At 35.7% G+C, this 13,327-nt stretch overlaps 2 protein-coding genes across 2 annotated transcripts; one reads left to right on the top strand and one right to left on the bottom strand.

Annotated features, from left to right (window-relative positions):
* The first annotated feature begins 1,328 nt into the window (after positions 1-1,328).
* LOC103930455 (rhomboid-like protein 20) lies at positions 1,329-7,955 on the top strand. Its single transcript, XM_009339803.2, has 8 exons — positions 1,329-1,494; positions 1,605-1,705; positions 2,524-2,664; positions 4,200-4,266; positions 5,064-5,215; positions 5,322-5,423; positions 6,199-6,321; positions 7,474-7,955. The coding sequence occupies exons 1-8, from the start codon at positions 1,470-1,472 to the stop codon at positions 7,639-7,641; spliced, it is 879 nt and encodes a 292-aa protein (XP_009338078.2). The 5' UTR covers positions 1,329-1,469; the 3' UTR covers positions 7,642-7,955.
* A 580-nt stretch (positions 7,956-8,535) lies between these two features.
* LOC103930456 (dual specificity protein phosphatase 12) lies at positions 8,536-12,944 on the bottom strand. The gene is made up of 7 exons (XM_009339804.3): positions 12,787-12,944; positions 11,710-12,226; positions 11,109-11,161; positions 10,802-10,866; positions 10,610-10,688; positions 9,379-9,690; positions 8,536-9,048 (listed from the first exon to the last, which is right to left on the bottom strand). Exons 2-7 carry the CDS (start codon positions 12,144-12,146, stop codon positions 8,894-8,896), a joined length of 1,101 nt encoding a protein of 366 aa, XP_009338079.2. The 5' UTR covers positions 12,147-12,226; positions 12,787-12,944; the 3' UTR covers positions 8,536-8,893.
* Positions 12,945-13,327: the final 383 nt, after the last annotated feature.

Here is a 13,327-nt window from a genome sequence, read left to right as displayed (position 1 = left end):
TAGCACGATATTGTCCGCTTTGGGCTTACCATTCCCTCACGGTTTTGTTTTTGGGAACTCACGAGCAACTTCCCAGTGGGTCACACATCATGGGATTGCTCTCGCGCGCTACTCGTTTAACTTCGGAGTTCCAAAGGAACCCGAAGCCAATGGGCTCCCAAAAGGCCTCGTGCTAGGTAGGGATGAGAATATATATTTAAGGATCACTCCCCTGGGCGATGTGGGATGTTACATGTGGGGGAGTGTGTGTGGTCCAAAACCTGCCAACAAAAATCCAAAAACAACCAGACAACGAAACAACCATGCTAGGGGCAAAATCATCATTTCACCCCTACGGTTCGAAAATCCGGAACGAGCTGTCACATAGATGCCTCAAATTTGAATTTTTTTAATCAAACATCTATAGCTTTTAAACTTTTGATCAAACATTCTTCTACTAATTTTTAATCAAAAATTATGATTTTTATTGTATTTAATTAACCAACTAGTTCAGAAAATAATATTACAAATATTCTAAAATCACCATAAACATCTTATCTTATCTTATCATAATTTGTTCAAAATGAATTTTTTTTATTCAAATAATTTGTTGTTTTAAATTCTAAAAACACATAAACATTCTATTAACATACAATTATGAAATATAACATGCACATATATTAAATATAACGTACCAAACAGATATATTAATATATAACATACTAATCATTTGGTACATTATTAGTACGTTATATAAATTTAATCCGGGTACGTTTAGTATTTTGGTACGTTATAAAATATTGCTTTTGGTACGTTATGCAATTCTTTATTTAGTATGTACCAAGTTATTAGTACGTTATATTATCCTTATTTTGGTACGTACAAAACTTATGGTACGTTATGTGTAAGTTGTGTAATCCAAAAAGCTACATCTTAATTTTAATTATAAATGACTCTTGTTTTTTTATAATCTATATAAAATGTTGAGTTGGAAATTGGAAAAACTATATTTCATCCAATTAATCTTGAACCCCAGTAGATATAATTGAATTCTTAAATTGAGGAAGGGATGAGATTCCATAAAAATAACAATAAATTAATGAATATTGTTGAGTGTATTTTTTTTTTATTACATAAAAATGGATTTAAAAGAATTTATAAAATACTTAAATTAAGAATACACATAGAATACAAAATTTAATTAAAAGTAAAAGCACTTTAATCAAAAGTTGAAAAGTAATAGAGATTTAATTAAAAAAATCTAAAATAAGATATCTAATTTTAATTCATCCTTTTGAATTTCAAGGATAAAAGGGGATTTTAAGTTACATGACAAATGACAAAGTTAGATCAAAATAGAGATCTATGTTAAAAATGTCCTTGATTTTTACATAGAAGAATACACAGAGAGGCCTGAGAAATCTTAAAAACACAGATTGCGGTTGTCAACCGTGAAGGTCGTTGTTGCTTCTTCGTGCTTCACTGAGAAGATGAACGGCGGCCCATCTGGTTTCCGTGAGTACATTCTCTTCCCCAGATTTGCCCTCTCTTACATTTCATATCCTTCTACTCTCGATTGTCTTTGTATTGCATGACGCAGAAGCTTTGTCCTTTGTTTATCGCAGACAATGCTCCTGTTACCAGAGCCTTCGTCGTCGCCAGCGGTCTCTTCACCGTCTTCTTTGGGATCCAGGGCCGTTCTAGCAAGCTTGGATTGTCATATCTGGTGCTCTCTTTCTTAACTTTTTAATGCTTTTTTTATTTTGTATTATTTTTCCATGATTTATTTGTTATTGATGTTAAATATTGACGAATTGCTGCAATTAAGGTGTAATTGCAAATGGGTTTTGTTCCAAAATTGTTTATTTCTGATTTTTTATTGATTTTGATGTTAAATGTTTTGTTGAATTTGGGTTTTGTTTCCTGCGTAAGTCATCATTTTTCAGCACGTTATGGTCAACATTATAGGTTTTTGGCTCGTAACTGCGTATGCTGTATAGCACTTCACTTATTCATCACCGGTATTATAGATTTTCAGTCAACTAGATGTTGATTTTGGGTTGAATTGGAGATAGGTTTTTCGCTTCGGTTGGTATAGATATACCTCAGACTGGAATTGATTTTTGTGGGGTTAACTGGATTTTCTAATTGCTGCGTGCTTTACTTTCAGTTTCGGTTCACTTGTCAGTCACATTTGGATATTGATTTTCCACTCTTCTGTTGAACTGTCTTGCCCTGCTACTTCTGGATTAGTTTAAAGAGACAGCAGGGATTTGATATTGGCGTTGAACTCTACTGGGGATGCTAAGTTACTTCAACTTTCCGTTGAACATAATATCATTGTATCTTATTACCAGGTGTCTTGAGTTGAAAATCCACAAAACTTTTGGATCGGTAGATGAAACCAAACAACTGTAATTCAGCTTGGTTGATTGTGTAGAATGAAATCCCCAATCTCAAATTTTTTAGGTAGTGAAAGGTTCTACGAACTCTTAAATGTATTGGTAATTCTGATCAAATTATTTGTCTTTTTCTTTTTGTCAGGACATATTCGGGAAGTTTCGCCTTTGGAAGTTAATTGTGTCAATATTTGCCTTTTCATCCACACCAGAACTGATGTTTGGGCTGTACCTGCTATACTACTTCAGGGTCTTTGAGAGACAAATAGGTTCCAATAAGTACTCGGTGAGTAATCTATTGGCGTAAAATATTCACGACACCTCCTTTGATACTGTATTCAGAGTACCTGTCTCAGATGTTATATCACTGATATCTTGTGCCTAAATAACAGACTAAACTGGTTCCATACTTTGTATTGCAAATCTTTTAGAATTTCACCAGGTTGGATGAGTTATAACATATCAAAAACTATGAAGGGCTTGATTGGATTTTGTGAAGGCGCCAGTTTTCTCCAATTTGCATCACTTGATAAAATTAGATATAGAGCATAGGCTTGTTAGTGAAATATTTTTCTTTTAGAGCGAGGCTTTTTTTATGAGAAAAATAGTACTTTATTATAGAGATTAAAATCACAATTCACCTACATGTGGACCAGAGTTCCACCAACAGAACGGTACAAACCTACAAACAAATCCAAAATACACCTCTACACTGTAATACAATGCTAACGAAAAACTATCCTACAGAAGCTCTGCCAACATACTAAAATTACTGAAAATGAAAGATCCCTAAAAGCTGGAGTAAAAGAATCCACAAGGATGCCCACAACCTCACCTTTTGGGTTTTTACCAGAAGTCTCCGCTGCATCCCCTTCCATAGATTTCAAAAAATTCTTCTATTTCTCTCCAACCAAGTTACCCAAAAAATAGCTATCACAGCCCAATTTGAACATAGGCTTGCATTCCACCACCAAAAGACAAGTACGTTAACAAAGAATGTTTGTAGGTGACTGGGAATAGCACAGTTAAACCCCTTCCAAACAAATTATTTGATTACCAACCAAATAAAGCCTTTAAGAAACAACAAAAGCCAAGGTGCGCATCAAGCCAAGTTCATCACTTTCACTATAATGTGGCTTTTAATTAAATACCATGAACCAATGAAAGGAAGGGAGATTCCGAGAATTCAGTTGTGACTTGGCACTTTATATTATACCACAATGGGGATCTGGCCTCCATACTCAATTACAGTTGCTGCACCACATTTTCACCTCTTAGATTCCAATTCTGCCCAACAACATTGTAATATTCTGTCTGGAGGTCATACCACAACCACCATACATCTCATTGCCTTTACTTTCATTGTTACCGCATCAGTCATCATTCATGGTTGCCTAACATCACAGAAATGCAGAAACCTTTAAAACAATTATTCTGTTACAACCCAACCACATTCTTTAGTGAACCAAATATGCCAAGGGTTTGGTGGATGGGACGTTGGACACTTATTTTACCACTAGTTCCAGTGAATGGAGGAGAAAATATGATCTGTTAACTAATATGGAATGGCCTAGATACGTAGTTGTGTGTGGAGGGTTGACTGAGGTGCATTAATAACATGATATATTACAGGCTATTTTATATACCTCAAGTGGGCCTAGATACATAGTTCTATGCGGCTGGTGGTTGTCAATTACTAATGTTGTCTCACTTCCACCATTCAACAATATATCATACAATGCAGAATGCAAACATTGATTTTTGCTTTTTGTCATTTATGTTGATTCCACTGTTAATAATCTGTCTACATTGATTGTGCAGGTGTTCATTTTGTACACTGTAACGGTGTCATTACTCTTTGAGATCCTTGCTCTGGCAATCCTTAAAGGTGTGGATTGTTTTTTGCATTCTTTTTATTTGTAAAGTTATGTTTCATAATCATATCTTGCCTTTTGTTTCTTTACTTGTCTCCATGCTGCTGGTCCTTAGTTACCTTGTTTCTTGCATGCAGTTGTCTATTTGTACAGGACAGTACTTTTAACTATTTTGGAAAATCTCAAGCCTTTTAGAAATCATTAATGAAAAATTGACTATGGCAAAGCTCTGTTGAAAAACCTATTTCCTTCTGTAAGAGCATAAGAGCAGTTTCTTTTTATGATGTTTGTTGAGGTTTGTATAATCTGATCCATTCTAATGCAAACCTGCCTAGTATTGGGCCGTGGAGATATCCCTATGCCTTGTTTGTTGCTTTTCCAAACCTCACTTGGTGTTTCTCAATTCCAAAATTGCCAATTCGGAAAACAGGAATCTGTAATGTCTTACGGCATGGTATTTTGGATGAATAGGTAGTTGTCATCTTCCTTTCTACAACAATAGTCAGTGCAACTTTGTATATCATGGCTTCTGATATGGGTTGTGGCAGCATCAGCGCTTGATGAAATCACAAGCATTTCCAACTGCTGGTTGATTAGCTCACCTGGCCCTTCAAGTTGTGCCAAGTTTCAATTTTACAATGTAGACAATCCATACCAGAGGTTACTTACATTAGTACGGAATTTAAAGAAAACCCTTTGTAGTTGAAATATTATATTGCAGATTGTTTGATTTCCTGGTTAAAGCATTGTTTTGGTTTTTCTGTGTATTACACTGATAAAGTACAGCGTCCAATTCCCTTGTCTTTTGCAGATCCAGCAGTAAACCTAGTGACTTCTGGACCTTATGGTCTTATATTTGCCTCCTTCGTACCCTTTTTCTTTGATATTCCAGTTTCAACACACTTTCGTGTATTTGGTGTTCGCTTCTCGGATAAGTCTTTCATATATCTAGCCGGCCTACAGGTAAAATGTGTGCAATCAAAGTATTCCATCTAACCATAGATGTTGAAGAACTATAGCTGTTTACTTTCCCCAGGCACTAAATTCTAAATGTTGTTCTCTCTTGCAGCTTCTTTTATCATCCTGGAAAAGATCAATCTTACCAGGGATATTTGGAATCATTTGTGGTTCCTTATATCATCTGAATGTCTTCTGTATCCGCAAAGCAAAGGTTATATTTCAATCTGACTTTTGAGGTTCACTTAAAAAGAAAAAAGAAAAGGAAAAATATGCATTCAATCAGACAGTAATTAACATTTTTTAACGCTCTGAACTCTCTAAGATATAGTTAGATTGGGCCTTGGCAATGGAAAAGTAAAGCCTGGCATTTGCGAACTGCTATTTAAAATAAATTCTTTTCTTGAATTAAGGAGGTTCGATAAATCATGTTCTCAATGGCGCTATTAAACCTTTGATTTTTCAGTGTGAAATATGGCAGCTTTTCAATATTTGGACATAATTCACTCTGGATTTTAATCAGTTACGAATTTCACTAAAATTCAGTGTTTTTATTTTTTTTTCCTGCAATTCCATTAGTGTATTGCTTTTAGTTGACCAAGTGCATTGTTTACATTTTTATTTATTTAGACTTTTCCATTCTTTTACACGGAACGGTGGATTTATGTCCACATGTGTCTCTGTGCATGTACATGCGTCACTTATGTGTTTGTCTGTATGCATGCATGTATATATGGGATATGATTCGATCTCGGATTCTGCTGAGTTACTTTTTAGTTAAAAGAAATTCAATTAAGACTGCCTGCTGAGTTACGCATTCTGCGGGATATGACTTTGGTCGTGCATGTACTTAGCCTTCTTATTTCTCACTTACATTTACAAACGTAAACACTTCAATATTATCAGGTCAATAGAGTTGCTTATTTTGCATTTAAGACTTTCTTAATTAATTCAATTCATTGTTGTGCATGTCTCCTCTCTTTTTACAGTTCCCAGAATTCGTTGCTTCTTTTCTTTCACGGCTTTCTTGGCCATCAATGGGGACTCCGCCAGCAGCACCATCTAGAAATGTTGTGGGAAATGCACCACCATTCACAACTCGGCAAGTAGAGGCAAGCATTCTTCTGTTTTCAATAGTGTAGATACACGTTAGATGGGCAGTTAATCTCTATTTTCTGTTTAAGTAAACAAAAGTCTATTTTCCTTGAAAGACGAAGGCTTACTAATCAAAACATTACTTTATGGGAACAACATTTGCTAAAGGTGGCACCACAATGCAGGACTAAGGCTGATTAAAATAGAATGCAGGTTTAGTCAAACTGGGATCGGGACCAGAATGTTTCGCATGAGTGAGTGAGATTAGAGTTCTTGAGTGCCTTTTTTAGCTTTGCATACATCTCTGTTTGATCTTGTCCGCTGTTTCCGTTTGATTTATTCAAGGCCAGAATAAAGAGGGGTGTTTGAGAAGCTAAAAAAAGAGTGAAAATCACCTACCTATATAAAACTTAGAGGTAGGGCAGTTTTTATGGACCCTATTATATGGAATGTTGTGCAAGGCACGTGTTTAAGATGGCCTAGCGGTCGTAAGATATAATTAGGGATGAAAAGTTTCACTCCTGGTGAGTGGCACTAATTAAAGAGATGTTGAGATGACTCATTTGCGATGGTTCCAGTTTTGTACTACTCTTTTAAGTGCAGAAGCCCATTTTTACATCTCACACGCACCTCTCAATTTTTGGCCGTTGGATCAAATGAATTGAAGAAGATCAATGGCCAAACATTAATATGGGTGTGGGATGTAAAAATGGGTTTGTGAATAGCACTAGGCATCATGGAAAGTATGAATGACAAAAAGAAAAGAAATAACATTATGACTCTCAAGTAATTTGAAAATATGATATATGTAGACACTAACGTGATGTTCATTTCGTCCTGGCTCAAATCAAGGATGAGTTGTTTTTGGTAAAATTAATTTTGGATACTGAGGCTAAGTTTTCTTTGTTCAAATATGTTCCTTTTGTTTTCTAAGATAGAACATAAATAGGCGGAATGAAACTGGGGCAGATATAAATGAGACGCATGTCATTTGGTGTTGGAAAATATTGGTGCGCAAATAAGTTTTAGATATTGAAATGAACAGAGAGGAGTGCTTATATGTATTACTGAAACTAGGCTTTTACTTATGCTGCACAAGTTATTGGATATATAAGCTTTTTGGGTGTAGTTCTGTTTTGATGTCATATAATTTTCTCGTTTGGTTTCAGAGAAACATTCCCTCTTCCATTCCGTCTGCAACGGAGCCAATGGAGGACTCCATTGCTACTCTGGTTTCTATGGGCTTTGATAGGAACTCTGCTAGACAGGCACTAGTGCAGGCTAGAAATGACATCACTGTAGCAACAAACATACTCCTAGAAGCACAAGCCCACTAATTCCGTAATTATAGTTTTGGGTGGAAATTCCACCCTTGAGGATGAAAATTCATCCATATTTCAGGGTGGCAAACAAATTTACCGAGGACGGGAATTGATGCGCCTTCAGAAGGATGTCTGTTTTATTTATTTGCTCATTTTTGTTTTATCTTGTAGCTATTGCGCTTGTAATATGTATTAATTATTATAGTGTTTACGCAAGAGTAGGAGGATATGGAATTTGTCTGATTCATAGCATGCACATTGTTTTAAAAAGAAAACTGGAGATGTACAGTTGCAGTTAAATTACATGGAACTCCTTTTTGAGGATGCTATTTTGTGTATTGTCTCTTTCCAATTCTCTCGATCTCAAAATTTTGTTTTTAAAATTGAAGAGAGGAAGGGAGTGAAAGCGAACGTGAGAGTGAGAGACTAAGGTTTTATTTTTTTAGAAATGATAAAATCATTTGAAGGCAAGATTAAAAAAAAAAAAAAACAATTTTGTTTTGTAAAATAACGGTACTCTACATAGCTTTTTTGTTATGATAAAAGGTAAAAATATCTTTTCGTCCTCTTATGGTTAACAAAGAGTTTCATTAATATTTAGTTTGGATAAGAACTCACTCTTCATTTATAAATAAAGTTAGTTGGATGGTACTTATATAGACAACTGGACAATAAAACCTAACCTATGAAGGTAGTTATATGAATATATGGACAAGGAAGAGGGTAATTACATAAAGTACAAGCTAATCAAAACAGTTTATGTCACGTATTGGTTTATATCTTGCCAGTTCACAAGATAGGATCCTCTTCCTCTGGTTAGAATTTTGTTTTCTTTCAAATCGAATTGACACGATTTATGACGTCCATCTTCTCTTTGAGACAAACTATAATTATATTGAGAGAAGGGGATGACCTCAAGTGTTCTTTGCTCTTAACAGTTTTATACATATACAGAAACAAATCATGCCAAATATACCTCCATGACAACATTTTCAGTTACCCAACTGAGCTTGCGTAGGAAAGAACGAAAAACAAAACCCGAATCTCCAAAATCTTATATAAGACACAGATCAACACTGCATTTTTTTCTTGCTGCGGCTGCTCAATTTCAACCTCAGTACAACTCAAAGACTCCTTTTCCTGCGTGGATAGCTGATTTTCTCGGAAATTTTATACCATGTTAAATGGCATTCTGGCACTTCTAAAGTTGTAAATGTTCCTTGGAAAGGTAGGTATTGGACCCCTTCTGCTGCTTTTCTTTGACAGATTAGATGGTGCTGACGTCAACTCGGCTTTTGTGGAGCTGGAAGGCAGGGGTGATCCAGCTTCCGCAACTGCATTGGGTGCCTGCCCAACCGAAGTAACCCAAACGAGCTTCGCAATGCACACAGGACAACTTTCCCTCCATTGCACCCTCTTCGACTGTGTAATGAGAGAACCAAGAATAAGCGAAATCACGCTAAAGAAGAAGATGCCAACAGCAATTAAATAAAAAAATTAATTCACAATTAATTAAATCTTAAGCTATAATTTGATTAATATAATATCAGAGTCAAACAAGTGTAACATTTATGGCATTAGGTCAAAATAATCAAATTAATGAAACCAGGTAATCCTCTTCAACGACAGAGATCTACTGCTTGCTTAATTAACTATTATGGCCATGTAAAAGGTAGGTCATACAGTTATAAAAATGGCACGATCCAATTCTACATTCAAATTAATCAAATGACAATAGAGGTGTAAGTTTACCAGCCGTCATCCACTTTAGAGGCTCAACAAAAATGGATGAACATTCAGAATCAGAATCCTCATACTTGTTGTATGAGTTGCTACTTTTTCGCTTGCGCCACCCGAAGGATTGCTCTCCCTCACCTGGAATGTGATCCACAACATTGTCCCGCAATGCAACAACTCTTCGGCATTTCTTGCAGCGGAAAGCTGGTGTAACAGTTTTTCCTTCATTCGAAGCTGCTTCCACTCCAGAGGCAACTTCACCAGCCACCCCAGGATCTGCTCCAAATTTAGAACTGTCTATTCTATCCCCACGATGATAAGATTCACCTGAAAGGAAGGAACAAATTTTCAATTATAGCAGCAAAACAGAAATTCACATTTGCCAATAAATTTGAAAACACCACCTAAAATAACATCTCCTATGCTGAGACAAACAATGCAAATAGTGAACGAACATAAAGAAAACTGCCTTGCTATTCCTTCCCAAGGTGTCATCGCTGTTCCACTAAATATTTCTTTTCTTCTGTTAATAGTTTAGGTGGTAGATGAGGGTACAAGACATTTTCGGTTAGAGATCATGGGTACGGTAGCAGCATTTCAGAAGTTTTTACGCTAGTATTCAAAAATACATCCTGAACTTCCAGTATTTATCATCTGAAAAAACTTGATCCACTTCACTCTGGAATTTTTCTTTTAACCTATGACCGATAAAGCTTAATATGATTAATTATTTAAAAATACATCCTGAACTTCCAGTTTTTATCATTTGAAAAAACTTGATCCACTTCTCTCTGAAATTTTTTCTTTAAACATATGACGGTTAAAACTTAAATTTGGATTAATTACCCACCCCATGATGAAATGTATTGCTTTCAACTCGTAAAAAAACAAGGAAAGGCAATAACCGTACACAACCAATTTGGTAAGGCAATGCTCCTTAGTATCTTTCTAACAATAAATTTTTATGAGTTTAACATAACACTTGAGAAAAGCCATAATATGACAATGCTTGTAAGTTACAACGCAAGAATTATAGCCTAGTCACTATTTCACATGGGACTCGTTAAAATTTAAAATATGAAACAATAATGTATCAATCAATATCCCTTCATAAGATAGATGATGTGGGACATAAGGAAAAAGAGGGGGAGGAGAAGAAGGGGGGAGGGGGAGGGGGATAAGTAAGCCCTATTTATTGGATAGACCATTAAGAGAAGGCAACGTAAAGAACAAGAAAATAGTGTACCCAATACTTTCAGGCGAAAAGACCTGTATATGGGGCTGGCACAATCAACCTTGAAGCCCATTTCCTCGTACATTTTGAGCTGCGACAGGATCAAATAGAAGAGTAAAATTCATTACGGGCCAATTGCAAATGAGCATAGCAGAAAGTGATGTTATCTAGTATAAAACGTGTTATAAGACTGCCTTGCATCACCTGATCAAGAAAACCGTCATTGGGGCAAACAAACTCACAGCTTTGTCTCAGGGATTTTAGTGCATCTGTAGGAATGCATAAGAGGGAAGAAAGGGGTTAAGACTGTAGCAGTTAAGCATCAGTAACCTGACTCTACCTTTTGCCCAATTCAATTGCTTAGAAATTTTTATATACTTTTAAAGTAATATATGCATGTCAAAACTATTTTTATCACCAACAGAGAGCTATTTGGATTTCAAAAAACACAACAGTTGCAAATGGTTACGTGTCAAGACAAAGAATACTTAAAGCCATGGTTTGTTCACACCTTCTTGTGATAGATTTTCTGTTCTCATCAGATATGCTGTAATGATAGCTGCACTGCAACGGACACATGCAAAGAAGGTTGTAAACCGTATGAATTTGAGAATTCAGAAAACTTGAAAAGCTAATAGAATGTGGGCTTTTTTCGACAATTTTCAGATATATGTTAGCAGAATTGTGCACAGCTCTAATTGTTAACTTCTCTAATAAAAATTGCATGTTGAAGAAAAAGAAAACGCAAAAAAGAAGTCCCAACAAGCAAAAAATAGAATTAAAAGATACGTGGTAAAAGCAGGGTAGACTTATTAGTTTCTTAAAAAAAATATTCACATGGTGTTTCAGCCTCATGAAGGGTTTAAAGATAATTGATCGTCCGCATTCAACAATTGTGGATTTGCTATAAGAAATGGATTTGCATAACCTTCAGTAAGAGGACAAATATCTTTAAACAAAACCTTGTTCTTCGTAGAATGAAGCTGAATGAATACCAACATAGAGCTAACTGTGGCTAAGTTCAATTCTGGTAATCAAGCTGATTGAAAGTATTAACCAGAACCAGTATAAAAGTAAACACAAAAACGACAAAGGGTTAAAAAAACACGTACCTTCTAGACACACCAGCAAAGCAATGGACCAAAACAGACCCCTCTTTTCTACTCCTATCGATAAAATCAAAACACACGTCCAAATAATCCAACAAATCTTCATTCTCCGTATCTCTCAGTGGAACCCCCATCCTCACCAGCTTCAAATCCTTGCCTGCGTATTCCAACAAGTACAGAAGCTTATCGGACACCAAACAACCCTTTTTCCTGTCACCGGAATCATCCTCAGAAGCTGAGGCACCACCAGACCCGCCAGCATAGACCTTCTTGATTTCCTTTGTGGGAATTGTTAGACCCTTCCATTCAGAGAAAAACGATATTGACGCTGAACTAAGAACTGATAGAATATGCGTGATCTCTGTGCTACCATTTTGGAGAATCTCTGCTGCATCACCGATGTTGCCAATGTATAGATTTTCACGAACCCGGTACGGCATGACCACTGACAAATAATGGAATTCTCCTTAACCCAAGTTCCCCCTTTCTCTACACTATTCGGCAGATTTCTGTTCGGTTACTGAAATGATGAAGGAGAAGAAAACTCATCAAATTATAAATTAAGAAATCTAACTTAATATTAGATTAGTTTTCCAGTTAATGACATCCTCACACAATGTTGTGGGAATGGGATCGTCGTAGTGAATTCTGATTTTTTAAACACAGAAACAATTATTAAAAAATTTCGACTTTCTCGGCAGCCAAACAGATAATATCAAATTATAAATTAAGAATCTAACTTAATCTTATATTAGTTTTCCAGTTAATAACATCCTCACACAATGTTGTGGGAATGGGATGGGATCGTCTTAACGAATTTTGATTTTTTAAACACGAAAACAATAATTCAAAAATTTCAACTTTCTAGGCATCTCCTAAAATTTTCTCGGCAGCCAAACAGATAATATAAGTTAAGTAGTCGCAGTAAACTACTTTGCGACCCAAATGAAAAACCAAAAAAATCCCAATATTCAATGGGGAACTTCAAACAATCTGAATATAGAAAAGTAAATAAAATCCAAATAAAATTTAAATACTGAGAAAATAAATAAATAAATAAATAAGAGAGATATTTGGAACCTTAAAATTGGGATTACTCCGACGAGCGAGGGAAGGTTCCTTCCCTTATCAGCAGCAGCTTCTGCGCGTTCCAATTTTCCTGGTTAGTCCGTGTTCATATAGGAAGTGTTTCGTACGTGCGACTAACTGATGTGCCCTCTCGGTGAAAGATTCTGCACGTGCCAGTTTTGTGTACGTGGAAAGACCAGTACCGATGGATAATTGATTTGCGTTCCGTGCATTTTGGCTGATGAATATTGGTTGGCGGAACTCTTGGAACCGTTTTACTGGAGGCTCTTCCTGACCCGAAAAGAATGATAATCCCTATTGAAATCAAAGAATATTATGCGTGCAACAAATTTTTCAAGGAACTGATTTCGGAACATCATATTTTTTTTTTCTTTTCTGATCGTTAGATTAAATAAAGGAAAAAAATTAATAGATAAAAACTCTTAAATTCTCTAACTCAACCTCAGCTCGTCTATGATGTGAAATATTATAACACTCAAATTAAAACTTTATAATTGTAATAGTATATGAAAGTAGGGATTGTTTTAGGCCG

Source organism: the organism of the source record quoted next, unplaced genomic scaffold (genome assembly GCF_019419815.1).
Source record: "Pyrus x bretschneideri cultivar Hongxiangsu unplaced genomic scaffold, Pyrus_bretschneideri_v1 Contig72, whole genome shotgun sequence".
NCBI classification, from domain to species: domain Eukaryota; kingdom Viridiplantae; phylum Streptophyta; class Magnoliopsida; order Rosales; family Rosaceae; genus Pyrus; species Pyrus x bretschneideri.
The sequence above is the reverse complement of the archived record's forward strand: the minus strand, read 5'-3'. Positions and strand labels throughout refer to the sequence as shown.

Bases quoted from the DNA above. Each gene is read 5' to 3' on its own strand.
- LOC103930455 (XM_009339803.2), top strand. From the start codon at position 1,470: ATGAACGGCGGCCCATCTGGTTTCC. The intron at 4,267-5,063 runs GTGTGGATTGTT...TGTCTTTTGCAG, and splicing joins TGCTCTGGCAATCCTTAAAG to ATCCAGCAGTAAACCTAGTG. The intron at 6,322-7,473 runs GCAAGCATTCTT...GTTTGGTTTCAG, and splicing joins TCACAACTCGGCAAGTAGAG to AGAAACATTCCCTCTTCCAT.
- LOC103930456 (XM_009339804.3), bottom strand. From the start codon at position 12,146: ATGCCGTACCGGGTTCGTGAAAATCTATACATTGGCAACATCGGTGAT. The intron at 10,867-11,108 runs GTGTGAACAAAC...GCATTCCTACAG, and splicing joins AGAAAATCTATCACAAGAAG to ATGCACTAAAATCCCTGAGA. The intron at 9,691-10,609 runs GTACACTATTTT...CCTTCCTTTCAG, and splicing joins TTTTCGCCTGAAAGTATTGG to GTGAATCTTATCATCGTGGG.